The sequence below is a fragment of the Geospiza fortis genome, unplaced genomic scaffold (assembly GCF_000277835.1).
Source record: "Geospiza fortis unplaced genomic scaffold, GeoFor_1.0 scaffold41, whole genome shotgun sequence".
NCBI classification, from domain to species: domain Eukaryota; kingdom Metazoa; phylum Chordata; class Aves; order Passeriformes; family Thraupidae; genus Geospiza; species Geospiza fortis.
The window spans coordinates 21815971-21839031 of record NW_005054299.1 but is presented as its reverse complement, the minus strand read 5'-3'; the positions used below and the strand labels follow the sequence as shown (position 1 = coordinate 21839031).

The following is a 23061-nucleotide window of genomic DNA, read 5'->3' as shown; positions in this document are numbered from 1 at the left end:
AGAGAAATCACCAAGTAGAAAACTGAACAGAGATTTGACTTTTCTGGTGCCTGCAAAAGGTTAAGTGAGTATTTCACAAAATCACAGAATATCCTGAGTAGGAAAGGACCCATCAGAATCATTGAGTAACTCCTGGCCCTGCACATGACACCCCAAGAGTCACAACATGTGCATGAGAGCATTGTCCAAATGCTTTTTGAACTCTGTCAGGCTGGTGCTGTGACCACTGCCCTGGAGAGCCTGTTCCAGTCCCCAACCACTCTCTGAGTGAAAAACCTTTTCCTAATTCCTAAAGGAATTTCCTTTCCTAATTTAATAAATCATTACTGCCTTAAGCAAAGACATTACCTGAGCTGTTCTCTACAGCTAGGTACCTGTTTTTAGTGAATGAGTAAAACCTAACATCTTCTGTATGCAATAACCATTTTAACCACATGTAACACAACAGGCATCTTTCTACTTTCCCCAACAACTTTGACAAAGAAAGGAATGCAATATATTAACGTTGTTGTTCTGATGATTATTAGTTATACCACAAGGCAGAGATAACTGAATAAAGGCTTTCAGTGTCGTATCTCCTGTAGTAAAAATCCACTATATAATTTTGATGACTGTCAAAAGATCTAAACTAAATTTTAGCATATTGAATCCAAAAATCTGGGGTACCTTTGGGTTTTGATGGGGGTTTGTTTGGTTCCTTGCTTTTTTACAAACTTGCAAAAACCTTAAACCAGCAGAGAACTCAGGTTATGCCACCTAGATAATGCATTATTAGAAGTGTTCAGCAAATCTAATTTCTGTGTAAGTTGAAAGTTAAGGAATAGCAGGCACAGCATGGCAGTATGTACACAAATTTCTGCCATTTCAGTTACATTTCAAACACGACAGCATGCTGTCTTTATGAAAAGCACCCAGCTGGTGTGTAAATTGTAGTATTTTCTATCTTTTTATTGCTATAAATTTAAAATTAACTGATTTGTTACTACTTCTGCACTGTCAAAAGTGCTCCTTCACTGAGAACTTAATGACTTCCATAGAAAAATTACTAATACACAGTATTATAAAATGGAAATATAGTGACAACTCCAGAAAAATTTTTAATCTTTCATTATTGGAATAGTAGTAAGAGACAGAAATAGTTCAGCAAACTGGCCAGTAAACCAGTGACAGATTTCAGCTGATGATTTATTTTATTTTCCTTAGAACAAAATGATATTGATCAGTTTCAGCACACAAACAGAGGAACAGGATTCCCAGCCAATAAGAGACACTGTGTCATGAATGATGAGGCCTGATATTAATGCAAGATTGCCTGCAGACTTCTGGAAATTGGCCATAAGAGCTAAATTAATATAAAGTATTCTTTAAAAACTTAAAATTTAATTCTATTTGTAAATTAGTTGCCCAGGAACTGATGCAGTAATCAATTATTTAACTACCTAATAGGAATCCCTTCAACAAATCCTGGAGCCATAAGATGGTCTGGGTTGGAAGTGGCCCTTGCAGATCATCTAGTTCCAACCCCTGTACCATCTTCCTCCTTTCCCTAAAAACATACAAAAGAAATACTCTCTAATTAAGCTTTGCACATTAGAAATCTAAGTTGAAGTCATTCTCTGTGCTCCTGATATAACTCATTTTAATGGATACATTTTAAGTGCATATTGTCATTATGCTATTGCTCCTATAGATAAAGCCTCTCTATGGTGATGAAATTCTTTGAGCTAAACCAGTCTGAAAGTCTAGTTAGGTTTGAAGGTCCATAAATATTGATTAGGCGTTGTCTCCTTTCTCAGTATAGTGTCAGGTAATATTACATTTTACAATCACATTAAAAGCAATAATACATTCTCCTGATATTTCGGTATTCCCCTAGATTTTGTCTCTGATAAACCACATTTAAAAAATGAAACATCCTTGTGTGATTGTTTCTGTCAGCATACTGTGTAAAAATTTTTAAGGCATGTTAATTTTTAAGGCAAGGAATTAGGTAAGCATCTGCATTCAGTTAACACCACTTATATATCATCACATTCTTTTCCAACCAAACACACCTTAAAGAACTCCTGAAAGGTATCCAAGGCAAAAAAACTCTCTCTTCTAATTTTTATTATATTGTAGTCAGTTACCTAATGAGCATGTATGACCACAATCCTTAACTGAATAGTCATTACTTCTGATTTCCAAGAATCATGTTACAATCAGAACAAGCATACCCAGTAAGTAAACTGGAGTTATGCTCTCAGATATCAATTTTTATGGCAGCCAAGTTTTAATCTTCAGTCTCAATCTATTCAGCAAGTTACTAGAAGAAACTAGAAGAAAGTCTTATTTGTGTTATTATTCACTTTTATAGAGCAGTGATGAACGCACAGAGTACCCACAAGAACATTTCGTGTGAGCTGGAAGTTGTACAGTAACAAGAAACTGAAACTTGCCAGTGAAGAATTTTTGTTTTTTTAAACTAATAAAGCAGTTCACAATTAATGTCCTTAGAGTTCACAAAATGAGACCAGAGTATTCCAGAGGAAACCTAACTAAAGGTCCACAAAATACATCCATAAAGGGGAATTCCATGTATTCAGGCAACTCATTGTCCAATTTGTCAAGTCCTAATCTGACATCCTGACTTGGCTCATTTGTTATTCTCATGAACACAGTGAATGTATCTGAGAAAGAGCACATGATAGAAGGGCTGTATGTGGATGAATAAGACTCATTACACAACACATACTACAGACATTTAAGACATATACAGAAATAAAATATCAATGTCAGGTCTGGTGATGAAGATCTCTGAAGTTGTAGTTGTCACATATTTAAGTGTGATCTAGATGCCTCTAAAAAAAATTTCTGCACACAGGAACCATAGTGAAAAAACCTTCATAAAAACTAGCAATGAGTACTCTCTTTAAAAGGAATTTAAGACGTTAAAAAACCCCCATCAAAATGAAGCCAAGATACAGCTCACAGATGGCTCTGTGATTTTGAGATACAGAACTACAGCACAAGATAATCTCTTCACAGAAATTTAATAAACTTCATACACATACAGAAGCACAGTTCAAGAAATATTAAGAACAGAAGCCTCAAGAAGTTCTGACAGGCTATAAAAAGTTCAGAAAGAAGTTTTTGTTCATCTTTTATGAGGAAAATTACAATTGAAATACTAGTATTCCAAGAAGGAGTTAAATTCTTCACAATCTTAATAAAAGTCTAAAAAAGAATTTTTCAGAAAATTCTGAAGATGGTCAGGCACTCTAACAAGGGAGTGTAGAGTAGAACTGAGTTATATTCCAGTCTAACTTCACTGAGAGTATTTAAAATATGCCCCTAGATGCTATAGAATGCTAGATGCTATGCCCCCTCTATGCTATAGAACACTTGAATATTCAAATTCAAGTGGAAGCACAATTTTCTGCCCTTTTTTGGTATTTTTTTTTCCTGCCACTCGCATCTCTGAATTCTCTGTTCTGTCTAGTGAATAATATATCAATTTAAAGATACAAAAAGCTTCATACTGCTAGCTTTACAACTTGGATCACTGCACATTTTAACCCTGCAGCACGTTTACCTTACCTTTCATCCATTTATCATAGCTGTTCATCTAAATTTAAAAGTGATTTAGGTAGACAGCAATACAATCTTGTATTTTTTGAAAGATTTGAAAAAACTTCTATTCACATTTTCACTGATTTGCTGAGGTGTGATAGGAGACTCTAGAGATCATCTGATCCCAACTCCCTGCTCAAAACAGGGTCAACAAGAGCAAGTTCCTCACTACCCTGTCCAGTCAGGTTTTAAGTATCTTTTAAGTATCTTCAAGGACAGACTCCACACCTGCTGACAACAGCACAGTAGACATAGCAATGACCTCGTTATTTCACTCTCCAGAGTAAATCGCATCATCTTGCCACTGACAAATGAAAATTTTACGTAATTGTGCTTTTCATTTCATATGACAGGTCTAACCAGAAATTAACAATGATATGACATTTCTATCAGCCTGACTTTACAGAAAAAGAACCACAAATAACAGAATATTGAAGCAAAGGATTACTTTTTTTGGGTTTTTTAAATATTGTGAAGTTCTTTGCTTTGGTTGTTAATCCTGGGGCTTTTCTGGAGAGAGATCTCATTCTCCATATGGAAAACCAGATAATTTAAAATACTTTAACACAGCACTTGATCCACTGGAAAAATAAATCAATTTTTTTCGATTCTGAGCAGTGACGGATCCCACGTTTCCTACCTGCTGTCCTGTCGGCGGTAATCCTGCTGGTCTATCCTAATCATTGGCTTCACCATTCCTCGCTCGGCTGTGCTGGATGCGGATGATGCCCTGTCACCGTCCAGCCTGCTGGTGCTCTAATTCAAAACAGCAGAACAGGTGCTTAGCATGCAAGCACTGCATGAGCCAGTATTTGTGCCTAGCAGCACTAAAATGAAGCTGAGGTCTGAGGCTTGAAAACAGATGGGGAAACAGAAGAAGGGAGTATGGCACAGAGAGCGACAGCTCAGCGGGCGTTTTCACCACAGTGAAGCACTAAAGAGCCTGCTTCCAATTCCACAGACAACAACGGCCAGCTAGGAGCAGCTCTTTGTTAATGCACTGCTAGAATTTATAATGCAGCTTGCAAACATCTTTAATCAAAAGTTGCATAGCTACAATACAAAGTAAGAATGAGTTGGGAATCAATCTTACTTACTAAAGTAAGAGACAAAGTTAAATGTATTTACAAATTTAAAACTGGTCATGCTCCCCCTCTCTGCTTCTGCAATAGTCCCATGTGTTTGCACTACTGATCTGTAACATAATTTATCCTGATCTTAAGGAAAGTCTGATCTGGCAGGCAGTACATTTCCAAGATAAGAAGGGGCAATTCTATATAACATTTGATTTGTTTTCTTTTGGTGTCCATGCTCCCTAATACGAAGCTTTTAATTTATGATTTCTAATTCAATCAAACCCTATCAGGAATGGGACAAATACGCTGCTTTAAGCAGTAAAATAAATAGCAAATTTTTTCAGCATAAAGAGTAGAAAACAAGACATCAGTAAAATAGAAAGTGTTTCAACATTTCGTAAGAAATTTCTAGGACTAAATAATTTGTTTCAACATAGGATAACCTGCCAACAAGTGCATCTCAATGCAGAGATTGAACCAAATCACTTTTCACCACTACATCTCAGAGACCTTTCATTAAACTTACTGTCACCCCTTTTCCAAACAGAAAAGCATACTTAGAAGAGAGCAAATATTAGAAAATGAGTGATTCATCAGTGCTTTAACAAGATGACGTACACAGTCTCAAACAGCACAACTGAAAAAGAAACTAAATTTTCCCATTAATCCCCAAGTCCTCTAGAAGTATTTTTCTAATGACTGTGAATAGGATATGAAATAAACTATATAATAAAGCCAGAAACTTTTATTCTGAGAAATTTTAAGACATTTTATTAGTTAACAAAGTTTCTGTTCTTCCTTTTAAAATATCACTAAAATTCCTATCAGAAGTAGATGAGAACACATATAAGATAAAAGCACTACCCGACAGTACAAAGAAAGTAGAGAAACTGAATCGAAAGATTGTGGTAAGAAAACAAGTAAGACTAAATTACATTCAAAAGCTATCAGAGTTATTAATACCTACACTGCTGCATTAATATCACTAAATAGTTACAAGTATTTCAGCTGTGTAATAGGAGAAATAAAACATAAAAGGGATTGCAGTTCTGGGAAGATTACTCCATTTCATACTGCTGAAATAATTCATTCTCTCATTTCATCTGAGGCGTGTGATCATAGCAAGTAAGGCATTAACCATTGTGGCATTTACTCTTTGTTTGCTCTTGGAAAATGCAATTCTGACACAAAATCTATTAACAGAAAGTGCAGAAAGAAAGCATGAAAAGATTATCACCTCATAAAATGTTTATAATTATGACTGCAGAGACAGTTTGTTTAGTCAATGTGTGTACAGGAGCTCTATTGAAGCCTAAAGTCACATCCATTAAACTTTAAAAGCCTAGTTAAATTAAAATTGAACACCCTTTCACATTTTATATAAAACATTTATTTACCCCATCACAAATGACAACAGCCATATGCTACACACACAAGGTAACAATGTACCAGTTCTAACAAGAATCTCTACCTGCAGGTAATCTGCTTTCCAGAAGTCAATTTGAGTAGACACTACTTCAGGTTTGGAGAGTTTCCCTTTCTAAAAAATGTTACTATCCTTGAGATGCATCCCCAATGCCAATACAAGTGTAAACAAAAGGGTTTTGGGAAAAAAAAATAAACCAATTCTAAAATAACAATGCATATAATATCTGAGCCCATCCACAAGGAAAAACAGCTGGGGAGACTGATGAATTGGCTACACTTCCCCAAATAGTACTGCTGTTGTAATTTTGATTTAACTTACACATGCTGTTATTTATTGCTAGCTTAGCCATAATACAATACCTTGCTTGCTGGTAATGCTGTTCCACTGTGAATATCTCCCTCCAGATCAAATGTGGTTTCCTGGACAGCTCTACAAGCAAGATAACATTTCCAGTATGTTTTAGAGATTATACTGTTCAACATTTAATAAACAAGGAACAGAGTAACTAAAATTAGTAAATTAAAATTCAAGGTTTATACCATGAGTCCAGTTAATATTAACTTTTTTTAAATACTCTATTAGTTCTTCATATCAATAAAACCTAAAAATATTTATACAGACAATTTCATTTGCAAAACCAGATTCATAGCTAATTTCTTCCCAGCCAAGTGAGAAAATATAAATACACATTGCATTCACTACAATAGACTAGCTACAATTTTTTACTCAGGTCTTTAGTATTAAATGTACAACATAATGTAAATAACTCATAAATCCTAGTAATGCATATTACTATCTCCTTATTCTACAGATTAAAAAAAAATTGATTGTTTAAGCTGCAACAGCCCTTTGCCATAGATTTTATTGTCCAGTTAAAGCTCTGCAGTAATACAGTGCTTTCCAGTTGACTGTAAATCTGCAAGAGCACTTATCTATTGATCTGCAGGCTAAATGCAGGATGAACTCAAGATTTAAGCAAGAATATTACATGACAGCCACATGGCTGGAGGTCTTCCTGCAGACAGGGCCTACAAAAAGCACAGTGTCCTTCCATGAGAAAACACTGTGGAGAAAAATAAAAATGCTTAAAGCATACATCTATATTAATTCAGGAGATAAACTTCTTTTCCTAGGTATCTACTTTCATTCATCTCCAAGCCAATTTGTTACTTTTCTAAATAACATTATAGAATAATGTGTATATTAACAATAGTAGCCTCAGTTGGACTCAGAGAAGATGGAAAATAGGATGTTGCTTTTTCCCCTGCTATACAAACTGATTTTGTTTCTTCTGAGTATTTCTATAGCCATTGAACAAAATACCTGAACCCCTATGAGTCACAATATCCATGATCAGTGTTTTTATTATGCATCTATCAAAAATATGAATGAGAAACAACAGGGTAGACTTCTGGACTGTCAGTCCTTGCAACACAGAAACCAGTGGATGAGTAATCACACTACAAAAAGTGGTTGTTATATTGAGACATATAGTTCCCTATCTTAACAGTCTCATTTCATGATTGCTTCACTTCCAAATCCTTTTAGTGGAATTTTGAAAGTTATTATCTGAGAAAAAACAAAAACCAGACTCTCTGAAAACATTCAGCAACTTCTTGACTTTTTCTGGAGCTTGGACAAACTATGAAATACATGAAAATAAGGCATTATAGTGTTTTTCAAACAGAAGTGAGCATGAGGAAAACTTCTTTGAATACTTCATAAATAAAAAGACACTTGCTAATCCTACATAAAATCACAAGGTGGAGCTCAAGTATTAAAATTATATACTTAACACTTAAATGAGTTCACACACTAGTCCCTGGCCATTTATAAGGCTTTCATTATGTATTTTTTCCCAAGGCTCTCCTTCTAACCTCAATAGGATGAAAATAAATTTTACTCACCCAGTTTTGTGTCTTGGACCTTTGACCATAAGACTTGCATCAGTAGATCTTTTGGAAATAATATGGTCCTGAGTAGGATCCACAAACTTAAATACATGAGAAGACCCAAATTGAACCTTCATTCCACTTTGCAACATGGTGGTTTCTGAAATACGCTGACCTTCCACATAGGTTTCAGCATCAATGCTTCTCGGGGTTACAGTGACAACTCCATCCATATTAGTGAGGTCACAGTGATGAGGCTGAATTCCTGGACCAAATAACTGGGAATAAAATTAATTAACATAGAATAAATTTAATTATACTGCAGCAGAAATAAAAAAACCAAAGACTAAGACGTAGTTACGCCTATTTACAGACTGGTTATTTAAATTTGATTATGCATTTACAGAGATCACTGGTACTAAAATCAGCGAGTTTCACTTCATTTTTCAATGCAACAAGAATAATAAAACATATTTAACTAACACGTGCAGCACACATCCCTTAATGAAAAACTTTTCACTGTTTTGGTCATATACTGTTTTCTTCCGCTTGCTGTTTTATATGCAATCTCACAGTGCAATTAATTATAAATCAACTAAATGCACTGACATGGACCCAGGCTACTGTAAGAAACTCCCTGGCATGAACTTCATACAAATATGCTTGTCTTATACTCTTAAAAAATCCTACCTCAACGGGATTGAGACTAGGACTTGAAAGCCATTAAGCAGTTACAATAACACTGATATGCACTTTTTGATCCAATTACAAAAAAGAAAACCCCTTAAAAAATAAAAATTTGACTTAAAATAATACAACCCTTCTCTTAAATCAAGAGTGCAACTAAATTAAAACAGATAAATATTACCATTAATACAAAATTTCAGCAATATTTTACCCTTCAAACTTTGAAGCATATTTACAGCATATTTTATTAAAACTCCACAATGACATATAATACAGCAGAGATCAAATCAGTACTGTAATACGAGTCTGCTTTTTTCCATACCTGAATGGAATTGTCATCAAATTTTTCAGTTCCAACTTCAGTGACACTTAATTGTAGACGATAGAGCTTTGGCTTATCTCTGGAGTCAGAACCATCTGTACAGCAAGTGACAAATATTAATTTCTAAGTTAATAAAGTTCAAATAGTCACACAGTATTTCTACATTTACTGCAACTTAGTCAGAATAGCAATGTTTACAAAAAAAGAAAACCCAAGCGACATTCTTTCAAGATTGTAGGGAACTTGGTTGTTCCTCATAATGTAAGAACCCTGAAAGTAGAGAAAGCCTACTCGGAGCAGCTGTTTACTACAAATGCAAAGAATAAAGTAATCAAGAACTACTATTCTGAACATACTGTGAAAAACCTTTTCTATTTCCTTAGTACTTTAAGCAATGCAACAGTTTTTGTAAATCTCTAAGATTTTATATGGGTATACCAGTATGGGTTTAGAAGATAAAGGAAATAAAACACCTCCAGATCCCACATTAATAGCATCTACTGATCTTACTAAAGTACACATTATCAGCAATATCTGCTGCCAAGTGATCCACATACCAAACTGTTTCTAATTCATCAGATACTGAACTAGAGCAATATTAAAAGACAATCCTACAAAATGTTCACCTATGATATTTAGTCTTAATATACAGGACTTTGGCACTTCTGGCCTTATCTTTATAGTTCCATTGACCTATCTTTTCATCTCACAGAAAATTAGGTAAAAAATGAAGTCCAACTTCCTACTTCCCTCAGAAAAATGCTGGACATACAAAGTGTGCCAAAATTAGCTGGTGCCTTCACAGGCTAACACAAATGGGTTTTGTCATACATATAAATCCTCCCCACTTCCCAGAAAACCCTACAACTTTAAATATGAGCGGAAGCTGAAATAATACTGTCATTTCTAACTACTCTCCAATCTCTTCTCCAAAGCAAAGTAAAAGACAGGCTGCAAGACAAAGAATGTCTTAGCTGTGGAAATGAACAATGATTTTAAGTCATTTCCAAAAAAGCAATAGAGAATATTATTAAAGCCATGGCACACACATTGATACTGTCTGCACTAGACTACAAGTTATCTTCAAATTTTTAGGTGAAAGAATATAAACAGAAGCTCTACAAATCTAGTTGTAAACTCCCAGAACATCTTGTATTAAAACCACAGCACTAGACACAAATGCAATTTTTTCCTCCACAAAAAGGAGAAAATTTTAAGGAGTTATTCAGAGTTATTTGGGTTATTTGTTGTACTCTATCAGTATTAAAAGCCAATTTCTACAGTAAAAGGTATCTTAATCTTGAAGATAATTACAACAACTCCTAAGAATGATGAATGAAAGAATGAAAGGCCTTTTTATTCTAGGGGAGGGACGCAGGAGGGAAGGATGGTTGTGTGATATTACAGTGTAAAGCATATTTCTTGTTTTCCAACAGCTGGAACCTCACCTGAACGGTATTTGGAATGTATCCCTTATAACTCACTGCAGCAGGATAGATATTCTGCTATATCTATGGTGAAAGCCAGGCCACAAGAGTCCACAAAGACTGATCTTAGAAAATTATGCACTACAAACAAATTTCATCACTTGATTTATGCACTTAAGAGTCACCATTCACACTTTAAATAGTAATGTTATAAAAAAAGCCTGCAGTGAACAAAAGTGAATAATCACTGTAAGGACATCAAGTCAGTGGTTTATAACACAAACACATATTTTTTAAACAATAAAAAAAAAAAAAACAAGACAGGGCGCTATTCATGGATATATATTTTAAATGTGTTACTTCACCACCAAAAGGTGAATCCTACACCACTTTGAAATTTATAACTTCAATTGATTTCACTGGTCCAATGCTTGAAACAATGCTGGGAAATAGTACTGACTTAGCACAGACCAAAACAAATGATGACGATCAGCTCACAGAAAACAAGTAAGCCCAAAGTTGAACAAAAATGGTCACACAATGGACTTTACCTATTGATATAAAATTAGTTTAAGTCTACACTTTTAAAGCATATTTCCTCTACAAGTTCCTAACTACTAAGTGTTTAAACACTAATACGCTTAGGAGATGGTTGGGCAGATCTGAAACACCATGTTGAATTCAGGAGATAATTCTACTCTTAAATTTCAGACAAGATATGCACTTCCAGCAGAAAAAGCCAATAGTAAACTTTTTTTTTGTAACAGACAACAAACTCACGTGCAGAAGTGTTACACACACTACAGTTCTGTTCTCAGAAAGAAGCTTGGCCAGGAAAGCACCCTGGTCAAGGCTTTCCATTTCTCCAACCTTCTGCAACTCTTCTGTCCAAGTTGCTATACCTCCATGTCCTCCACATCTCCCACTGCTATTTGTTCTACAGCTCAACGGTGCTCTTTTTTTGTCATGAAGCAAGGAAAAAAGCCTTATGGGGTTGCCTTTTTATTTTTTATGTATCCTTTGTAATTTTAAATTCAGGTTTGTAGGATCTGAGGCTCACATCTGAAAATATGGAGGTTTGCCATTTTTCTCAGCCTTTAAATATTATGATTGTACAACTGAAGTTATTAACATTCCTGAACTCATCAAAAGCCATATTCACAGATAGTACAGACAGAATCAGCTATTCAGAGTGCTGCTGAATGTCATTTCAGTCTACCCAGTCTGTTTCTATTACTATCAGATTCATCTCAGTTTACTGTTTCATTCACTTGACTTGGATACAGAGACAATTGCTGACTGCCACATGTACAGCCACAAGCTACTGAAGTGCATCCTCTACCACAGAGAATCTAATCTTCAGTCAATTAAAAGTCGTACAAACAGCAACATCAGCAGCTATGGAGAAATGGAAAAACTGGACATACTTCACTAGCAAACTTCATGAATTTGTGCAATTGCACAGGGCATGAAAGTGAGTCTGCTAGGTTCTTCTGCAAAAATATAAACAGCCTCTGTTTTGACAGGAGGACATTTCTACTGGAGTTATTTCTATAAAAAATAAAAGTATTCTAAAGTGCTTTTTTTCCAAAGACACAGTCTGACTCTAGAGTATGAAGTCCTCTTTTTCACACACTGAGATAAAAATTTAAAAAGCTATCTTTTTTTTTCTTCAGTGACATGCAACCAAATTTCAATCTTCCTAGTTAATGGTCAAGTGTTCCTGCAGAGCCCATCCATGATTTTTAGTTCAGCACACTCTATGAAACCTTTCTGCTCTCTGGAATAACAACGTTAACAAAATGGAAGTCCGAATTCAATTTACATAATGGAGCACTGGACACAAGTTTGAATACAGTTCTTTAAACCCCAGTACTGCACTCCCCAAGCGTAAAGGAAAGGGTGAGCAGCACTGACAACCACACGTAGTTCTTCTACAGCAGTCTAAAAAATAAAGTGAGGAAACAGGGGAAAAAAGTAATAAAATAAAAAAATATTTTGGCAGACATTTCACAATGAAAAGAGAATGGCTTTGTAGTCTTGTTTAATCAGTCAAACCAGAACATCTCTGCACATTACTCTAAACTGTAAGGAGAATTAAAGATCCATAATGATTTGTACATTAGGCTATCAATTTTGAGCACTACAAAAAGTGAACAAGTCTCTACTGTCTGAAGTGCTAAATCTTTGACATACACCACTAATGTCAGACAAACCAGGCAGCAGAAACAACAAAGGATGCTATGGAATACCACAGAGTAGAAAGCGAAGTAATTTTGCCAGGAGTCAAAACACTATTTCCCATAAAAATCATCACAGACTTCATCTACTGTATCAACACAGTCAAATACTCAAAAGGACAGCTAAGTTCCAAGCCATTTACCTAATAACCATTTTAACTATGAATTCACAAGGAGATGGATCAAAGAACTTTTAGTTCTACTACAACATTGCTTGTAAACCACCCTCTGAAATTTATCTGTTAACTGTAGCTGGAAGGTTGAACTCTTTGGGTAACAGCATATTCATGACCCAGTTGATGTTTGTTCACCAATCAAATAATTAAAATAATTAAATGGCAACTAACAAACAATTAAAATAATTAAATGGTAACTAACAAAATAGATAACTACATCACAGAAGCAATCTCTTGGAAAAAAACCCTTAAGATAAATAACACAGTCCTTCATTTGTCATAAAGAAACTCAAGATTTATAGTCGGAGAAGTTTTTAGTGGCTAATGAGAGAACAGTATCAAATATAGCGTTACCTTCGTAAGTGTGATAGTTGTAGTAGGCAAAGTGATTCCTTCTCCCTGGGGTTAGAAACACATGCAGAGGACCCAGGTGAAGGCAGCACCAGCAGGACAGATACCATGCAGAACATGCGGAGGAGGGCAAGAAAAGAAAAGATAGGAAAGGGTGAAACTGTAGCCAGACAACACCTATTCAATTTATAAGGATGAAGTTCATTAAACTCTTTCAATTTTAGAAACTGTGCAGAGTATAAAGACATCAGTACTACAAAGCTACTGAATGAAACCATCCTTATTGTTTAGAGAAGTGATAACAAGCTGTTAGAAGAAGAACATGAACAACAGGTCAGTCCCACTGGCAATGTGTGAAACTCAGCACACAGCACTGACACCTGCAACACTGCAGACTGAGTTTACTCTCTCTGTTAATGGGCATCTCAAGCCACTGCCCGAGATCAACATTTTAATGATAAAGCACCAAATCCCACAGAGTAAGAGAACAAGAAAAGAAATCAACAGTACCATTAAAAGAACTCAAAATATTAATATGGAAACTGAACTTCAATCTGCAGAACATGACAATACATTTCATATATTCTGTGTACTGATAATTTCATCTGGATTTAAAGCAAACCAAAAAAAAAAAATCCCACACTATCTGACCATAAATTTAACTTTTTTTTTTTGCAGTTCTGATCCAGCAAAGGTTTCAGCACCAATTTCCAACCTTGCTTCCCAAAAGGTACCAAACCAGACTTCAAACTGTAACATTTACTTGAATATCTGAGTGTACTCAGGCTACACTCAATAGGAAAAAGAGCTGTATATAACTCCATCACCAAAAATAAAAGTCCGTATCCAAATCTATAAACATGAGGATGACAGAAATTAAGAGCATAAATCATGTATGTTTTATCAGTAGCTGTGTATACACAATCATGCCAGCTGTTCCTAGATCATAAAACTAACTGCAAATTACCGCAAAGCCCAGCAAGTTCCAATTATGCCAAAATAAAACTCAGCTTGGTAGCGATTAGAAGGTTCTATATAGGCTGAAAAATGTTTCACATCTAAGTTTGATTTAAAACTTCATGTTCTTGTCCTGTTAAAAATGTGATTTTCCATGTATGGCACTGCTACAATGTACTTGTGAACATAAACAAAATCAGATCTAAGCTTAGTAAATAATTTCTCCCTTTTTTCCACTCCAAACATTTGCTGCTAAGATTTTGATATTACAGCAACATGCACCTCTACCTTTAGAACTGTAACCTCCAATTCAGAATCTGACATCAGAAGAACTCATGTGGCACAGACTTCCTGCCACACAGAGCTCCTTGTGCTTACAAAGAATGTCTTATTTTTGAAAAATCCAAATGACTATACAATAATGTAATTTAGCTTATTAGATAGCCAGAATTCTTACCTGGGCTTAATTCTACCAGGTATGGTAGTTTCTCAGGAGGAAGGCAAGAGCCATAGCCAGACCCGTCAACTCTTTCCTTCCCCTTCAATGGTTTTCCATCAGCTATCTTCCTGGTTTTCTTTGGGACATAATCAGGAGGCCGCCTTTTCAACTGAAAGACCAGTATTCCTAAAACACAGTATAATACATCCTTTGAGTCACACTACCACTGCATAAGCACACAACCAACATCTATTAATCTCCAAGTGTCCCATAGGATTACTTTCAGCTTACTAAATTCCTGTCACTTCTTTAGAATAGTTTTAACTTAAAAATAACTACACACAGATCAAAAGCATACTTCAGTATAGTGAATAATTTAGAAAATTTGGGACAAAATGAAAACCTTTCTACCACCTGATGGTGTAATAATACAAACCGTATTATTACATAATACTGTTTAAATTACATAATGAAACAGTAAATAACTCTAATACTCCCTAGTATTTTAAGTGTCCAAAACCAAAACACACTAAAATACATGTTAGAATTTCTTCCTTTACAGGGGCTCCACAACACAGATTACAACCCAAGGCACAAAAATAATCTTAAAAGGTTTTGGACATACCTTTATCACTAGGCCACTCCCTAAATATCTGCAGTGGACACTCATCATCATCAAGAATAGTTTCTTTAGCACCTTTATCATCAGAATGCTGAGCACCAGGAGGCAGCATGACCTAAAAAAGAATTATCAGTTTTCAGAGCCTTTAGTGGACAATTAGAACATTCAAGGGTATATTCTCTGATAAATTTTTGCATGTGTTATTTATAACAAGAGATAAGGCCAAAGAATTCAGTAACTTGGAATGTATTTTGTTTCCAAGATTTTCTAACACTCCTCTCTCGCCTCTTGCTACAGTTAAATCATACTTCCTAGAACACCAAGTAAGTCTAAAAAGCAAAGAACAGCAAGTTACACTTAAAGTATGCGAGATCTTCTTTCAGTAAAAAAAGTTATTTCAATTTCTCATCAGCTAAGAGAAAAAAAAATCTGTGGAGATGATAGTCAAAAAACAAAACTGAACTCTCCATTATTATTTCACACACTGGAATCAGCATTTCATTTTGCTAATGCCATTCTGCTATACGTAACATATATATATCTTTAGAAAAGACACAGCAAAGACTATGTTACACCTGCTGCATCCTTGTCTTACCCAAAATTTACCTGTTCTACACAAGGGACTAAGGGCACAACTGGAGCATTTCACACAACTGCCTTCATGCTGCCTAGTTCTAAGGAAGAAACAAAACCAAGAATACTTTTGGAACAGAACTGCATACTGTTCCTACCTTTTACAGCTACATCCTTACAAGGCAGAGGAAGGGGGAAACTTTGATTCATGAAATCTGATCTTAGGGGAGCCTGTAATTTCATGCATTACTGCTCCCCACAGAGATCAAGAACAAGTAACAATGACAGGCAGTATTACAGTTGTTAAAGACAGATCTGTCAAAGCTGAATGAAAAAATAAAATAAAATATGTTGTACTCCCACACTTGTAATCCTAATAATGTTATTTAAATTCATAGACAGTTCTATTTTAAACAAACTACCCCAAATTATTCCCATCTCTGAACTATGACCAAGGTAAGACCTTCTGAAGTGCTGTAGCCATTGGCTACAGCATCCTACTACACTGCAGCCCTCTAGACATTTTGCACTATCATTTGTTCCCTCCTTTCCACACCCATTTCTGTGTTAACCAAGTTCTCACAGATCTACCTCAAACATCTTTTCATCTTCTTCCAGGCAGGAAACAACTACATTTAAGATTAAAAGTATGCAATCCCTAAACCATTTTCTATGCAAAACATGGCTAAACATAGGACTAATTAAATTATCTTTAATTAGACTTTCAAATAGACAAGATATTATAAAAGAAGGAAAACATTAAAATGTATAAACCAGAGGGAAACAGAAACACATCTATACTCAAACCTCATCCTGCCAAACTGCTCCATTTCACATCTCAGATTTTAAAAACAATTACACATACAGGATAATTAGGGTAACACTGTGTTTCAAGCTATGTTCAAGAAGCAACAATCTTAAAATTCCAAAGCCCTTGAGACAGAAGGTAGCTAGTGACAAAGCACGAAATACATGCAATACCAGGACCTGACCAATACTGGGCTGGGAAGGAAACCAAAGAAAAACCAAATGCAGTCAAACATGCAGCAAATACAAGCTAAGAAATTTAAATGAAGACCTCAGCAACTTCAGACTTAACTTTCATAACATTTGTTGGAATAAACAAGTAATAGAAGGCATGTATTTGAGTATTAAGCCTCCTGTGATAATAACTATAGATCAAATTATCAGACCCATCCTTTAAAAAAGTCTCACATGAGAACACCCCATGCTGCAACAGGTCTTCAATAAGCTCTTCGGTAATTTTAATGTTTAAGTAAAAACCCTCATATCTATAGTATATTTGAGTATATCTGCTTATCATGATTAATCTACAGTTTTCCTTACAAGCTGGGAATGCAGGCTCCATGCATGCCCCTACTAAAACAAACCAAAAAAAAAACTCAAAAAAAAAAGAAAACCTAAGAAAACAACAGCAACAACACCACAAAAAAAACCTACAAAACCCCCAATGAATCTTGCTAAAATACTTAATGTCTTATGTCTGTAACAACTACTTCTTAAAAAAACCCAATACAACTACTCACCATTAAATGCATATTTTTGCTTGACATTACAAGAAGTTATTTATGCCTTACCCTCAAGTAAAAAATAAGTGCATGCTAGAAACAAAAGTCTAATCAAGATTCTGCTTTCAAGAGTTAACTGGTTTGCTGCATGCCTGGAGTCTAATGCCCCGAGCAAATATGCACAGGTAGCTTGGAAGACTGTCTAATTAATTTGACATCTTCAGAGAAGTGCAGTGAACCCCATATTACTCAGGGAAACTCAAACCAAGCAAACTGAAACAAACAAAACACACACATTGGAACAAACTGGTGTCTACTTGCTTACACAGAAAAGCACTTTAGAACCTGGAATAAAGGTACAGCCTGATACACTGCAAACCAATGTATGAAAGCAGACAACCAATAGGAAAATGCCATTTACAATAAAAGTTGTCAAAAATGTTATGAAAAAGTCTTACAATGTTTATCTTTCAACTGAAACTTCAGGAGCGATCTTTATTACAGGTACTTATACAGCCTCATAATGGTCTTGTCCTGTAACTTCAAATTCATCTTAATAATTAAGTAAATGTCAACTGCTTAAATCTTCAGAGAAGACACTGTACTGGGCACTCAAAGAGAACAAAATGTTTCAAAATCCCAACCAGTAAGAAACTGAACTTGTATGTCCCACTGATAATAGCTGAACTTAACAAAATGTAAAGAATAAGAACATGTGCAGGACCTGTCTAACACAGAGTACCATAAAGTGCCAGAAGAACAGGGGCAAAAGCCAACCCAGGGACAGAGAATAGCTGTGAGACTTCAGTATAAAGGGAGTGCCATTGGATAAATTTAGCGGTGCGTTTCTGAGTTTCCAAAAAAGACAACAGTGATTAAAGACACATCAGGCTAATTCTTGGGTATTTTCATGTTTCAAGCAAGGAAAGCAGCTTTATAAAACATCAGGAAAAAAGCAGATTTTAAAATCTAGATTTAAAATACGCAACTTGATGAATAAAATAAGAATTAACATATTAAAAGCCAAGCACTGTATCAGGAGAGGATGGCCAAGCAAATTTTAGCCAACTACAACAACTTACTGTGAGCAAATAAGGTCTCCTATACTTAAGAGTTACTGAAACAGATCTGCTATTGGTCAGTGCAGACCACTCCTGTATGTCAAATGTAAACATAAGCACACAACTGACATCAGTTCAGACATATTGTACGAGGATGTGTTACTCAGGAAACAAAATATTTTCCAGAAGTACTTCCCAAAAAACTAATATAAAAAAAAATTTCTTTTGCAGCAATGACTTCATTAACCTTCACCAAGATCAAAGCAAGGTTCCCCAGACTATTTCCTACATTAAACATCCCCACACAAGATCAGAAAATAGGATCTAAGAGGGAACACCACCATTACAAAAAGAGTAACTTTCAACAGTTTCCTGGGTAAAGTTGCAATTAGTCCAATAAATTTCCTAATACTCAAAGATGTTTTTATTTTTTAATTTTTTATTTCAGGCATCGTGAGTCTGAACTAAGCAGAATGAAGTAAAACTATCTTCCAAATTTAGTCTCAGTGTCTATGCTGTAGCCCATGATTCTCCCAAATCACCACAGTATTGTAAGAAACAAACTTTTTTCCCATTTTTCTGACATTTTAAGGAGCAAAAATGCAAGTTTATTAGACAAGTCATAGCCAAAAAAGTAATCAAACACTGGACTCAAAAAATATTGTTTTCAAGCCTCACTGTTCTCCCTGAGAAAACAACACGGTCAGAAGTTTGTAATCTTTAATCAGTACTGCCCATGGGACTTTTTGATAAAAGCCACATCTCTAAGAAATAACAATTCTATGCAATTCGTTTAGAACTCCTAAAATAATTAAATTCTGAAATTAAGAGTATCACTTTAATCTTTTCTGATTTGTAGCGAGGGTCAGCTACCACTGCAAGGTTTAAGGAAACAGCACACAACACAGACCTTTTACAGTGGAGCTCACCTCAGCACTTTCACTTCAGAGTGGACACTCTTAGTTCAGGGAAATAGTTTTTTGCACAGATTTAGGTATCCACAGGATGAACTATTAGCTTATACATCTATGAATCACCAGCACATTTAGTGGTATAAAACCCATAAAAGTGCCCAATGAAGAAATATGTCGTTTTCAGTATTAATGTTTTCCTGTACAGCAAGCAAAACAACTGGAAGATTAAAGTTTTAAAAACAAAAAACCTGATATGTCACTTCACAACTCCTGAGGCTGTTAGATTTGGGGCGGGGGGGGCGGAATTTAGTCATTCTATTCAGCTTGGAAGCTACTGCAAGAAAAAAAAAAAACAATCAAACATGAAATGTGAGAAGATTGCGTTTTAGTAACTTACACGAGCAATACAATAATCCTTGGGATTTTCTTTTTCCAGGCCATATTTTTCCAGTGCTTCAATAACTGCAAAGTCTGCAGTATCTGTAGTAGACAGCAGGATTGTCTTGTACGGTATATTTGGTTTTAAACTGTCTGCATAAATTCTCAGCGTCCCACCTTGGAAACCAAATGGAATTAACAATGCAACCACAGAATAAAATGACAGACATGAAGTAATTCATTATGTTTCTAACAGAATATAAGAACCAACCCTTTCAGAAATAACTTCATTACTCTACTAATAAAAGAAAAATTATGTAATATCCCCAAAATAGATTTCTCTCTCCACTGGTAAAAATCTCCAGTGATATTTCTGTAATTTATCTAATGAAGTGTTTTCCTAATGTTTCACCATGCTTAGTATTACATGAAGTTAAAATGAAATAATGTCAATGACTGGTTGATGGACAGACCTTTACCATCTTGTCAGGAAGTCTGTGCTGACCTCCCCTTTCTTTAACAAGCCCATTTAAGATTTCCTTCAAGACAATGCTTTCTACACCTCTAACTCTTTCTTCACTACTCTTCCATGAACAGAGAATAATTTCAGATTTTAGCAGTTCTAACATAGCTTCATTTGTTGTTTTCTAATGGTGTATATACAATCACTGTTATGTCCCCACTGCATGAATGAGAAATACTTAATCACTATTATTCACAAGATCTACCAGAATCCTTTAGGCAGAACAATCAGTCCTTTACATCCTTTATTTACGCTACTGATTGAATTTTCTATCAGGTCATTCAGCTCATTCTTAGTACAAGAAATGTCAGTTATCTCAGCCAGCCTCCTCAGTTTGCCAGGCTAAGTCCATCCTTCTTTTTCCCAGTTTAGCACTACTGTTAGCAAGCTCAATGAGCACACTCTCTCTCAATCTGCCCACCACTGAAGGCTTTGACTTGCACTCACAAAGGAACATCCCCCTGTGGAATCCTACCTTCACAAACCCTTGGTTCAGTTACACACCAGATAAACTAGCCATGTGCAAAAAATGTTGGAGAAGGCAAAAGTCAAATTTACAGGAGTTGCTGGCCTTAAGAATATTCTCTTGGTAAAATGTTTATAACTTAACCAGAAGAACTTCAACTACCTGAGTCTGGTCTGCCATCAGAACTGCGAAACTCCTGCATTCTCTTCTCTAGTTTTTGCTGTCGTCGCCGTTTCATAACCACCTCAGGATTGGATATTGTGCGAGTGAAGCTGGTCTCAGGCATATCTTTGTAAACCTCAGCTGCAAGGCGAAAATTCTCACTGCCAAGTTAGTTTAAATAAAAAGAACGTCATTAAGAGCTTAAAGTAGATACATCCTTATTATTTCACATAGGATAAAAAAGCAACAGGATTCATAGACACAGGAGCTCATTTAAGTTATTGTAAGATGGTTGCTACATGAATTTCACTTTTGCTACAGCTAATGCTGTTCATATACCCATGCTCACCTGATATAAATTTAAGGACTACTAGCTGCTAGTTTTTAAAGAAAACAATAAGTCTTCTACCTCTTAAACATAGGGACAGGAGGAAAGACATTAAAGAAACTTTACATACTCCTAACTTTATTATGATTTCCAATACTGCAAAGCATGGGAAAGCTGAGTTAGCATGTGTTTGCAAGTCACACTTTTTCTTTTGCAAATTGCACTTAAAAACAACTATCATTTAAGTTTTAAAAAATAAGTTGAAGTCACTTACATATCATCCCCATGAAGAAGTCTATCATCTTTATCTGACGCTTGTCGCAATGCCTCTTTTTCACGCCTCTTTTTTTCCTTTTTTTCTTTTTTTGAGAGAGTTCGCTTGAAATTCTGAATTACTCCCTCTTTTTCTTGTTTTTCAGGCCCATTACTCTGAGCTTTCTGAAATAAATGAGTTTAAAACAGCTTCTATAAATTTCAATCCAAAGAAAAGTTAGCATTAGTTTTAACTTTGCAGATGAACCTGTTTAAGACACAGTATCACCGACCCAAAGCCAACACTCCAGACAACAACACTCCATTACACAGCAATGGGACTAATGTTCTCAAGGGAAACACAGAGAAGGCAAATATAATGTCATGTTCCCAAGAACGTATGAACTAATTGTACCCAACCAAGTGAATAAACTGCAGATTTTTACTTGAATAACGCCTGCTATCTACTTGGCCTCAAAAGATTAACTGAAGCTGCAAAAGAAATTTTTGCTTCTGAGTAAAAATACTCTGTAACAGTGCTGTGCTTAATCTGCTTTCAAGGCAACTGTGTTGGAGCACCAGATAAGAATACTGCAGAAGGAAAAACATTACAGAAGACTTTTCCCCAGTGGTATATTTTCCCAAGTTGTCATTCCAGCATTGTCTTCTTCAATTCCTGCTCCTTGCATACACAAGATACCTGTAATCCTAGGCTCATTTGCCTTCTGTAAAGATTACAGAGCATGAGAGAAAGAAGATGCAGATTTTCTCATTTCTATCAGGAAGCAAAGAACATAGAGAAGGAAGATTGCAAATCACTTAATTCAACTAATAGGAATAGCAGGGTTGGTACATGTAGTGCAAGGCATCATTAACTTTCCCTTCCGCCCTGTAACGTGGATGTATCCTGTAGTCAAATGCCCAGTACAGGCTCACATCCCTATACCCAAAGCACTTCTAAAATTAACAAGCTCTAGTTCCAAAAGCAAAGGAAATTTAGTGCTCAGCACAAGATCAAAAACTTGCCTTAAGATAGCCCACACTGAATAGCATGTTTTCCATAGCTATAGGCAAACAAGCTACATATAATACATATAATTATATGACTTCAGGAGCCAAAGTCTAATCTAATTTAATGTTTAAATTGCTAATATTAAAGCAAATTTTTGTACAGTTGATGTTGGCAGCTCATTCATTTTGCATTTGTAAGAGAAAAAAATAATCAAAAACCAAAAAAGCAAAACCAAACCAAATCAAAAAACCCTGCACAAAAGGAAAAAGTCTTCCATCATTTTTTCAAGAAACAGAATGTTATCTAAGGAGGTAATAATTTTTAGCTCTTTAACTCCCCCTGGCATGCTCTTTTAAAAGCTTTGCAAGAGACAGGATTACCTCCTAGTATGTGGCACCATATACTATTTGAGGTATTTTTCAAGTCATCATAATAGAACAAAGCAAGCTTTAAGTTCTCTAGGCATGCTCCAGTATTAGACAGCTACATGGATCACAGCATCACCAGCCATCAAAAGATAACAAAAGTGCTGTGTTGCAAAGATGCACTTCAAGTATTTAAAAATACTTGCTCCAGATATTGAAGGTCATGAGCAGCAGTTGTTTTCAGGAACTAGAAAAGCCAAAGTTATGT

At 35.5% G+C, this 23061-nt stretch overlaps 1 protein-coding gene across 20 annotated transcripts in view; it reads right to left on the bottom strand.

Moving 5' to 3' along the window:
• The window catches only part of AFDN (afadin, adherens junction formation factor), an 81674-nt gene that overhangs the window by 56699 nt on the left and 1914 nt on the right, over positions 1-23061 (bottom strand). For 16 of the 20 annotated variants that reach the window (XM_031059317.1, XM_031059362.1, XM_031059336.1 and 13 more), the window contains exons 3-12: positions 21439-21602; positions 20837-20997; positions 19705-19862; positions 15234-15345; positions 14627-14794; positions 13216-13260; positions 9019-9113; positions 8025-8287; positions 6477-6546; positions 4253-4368 (exon numbers count right to left, since the gene is read on the bottom strand). In XM_031059317.1, the coding sequence (XP_030915177.1) occupies positions 4253-4368; positions 6477-6546; positions 8025-8287; positions 9019-9113; positions 13216-13260; positions 14627-14794; positions 15234-15345; positions 19705-19862; positions 20837-20997; positions 21439-21602 (1352 nt within the window). The remainder of the gene's footprint in view (positions 1-4252; positions 4369-6476; positions 6547-8024; positions 8288-9018; positions 9114-13215; positions 13261-14626; positions 14795-15233; positions 15346-19704; positions 19863-20836; positions 20998-21438; positions 21603-23061) is intronic. The other 4 variants (XM_031059350.1, XM_031059332.1, XM_031059372.1 and 1 more) reach the window with 1 other exon arrangement.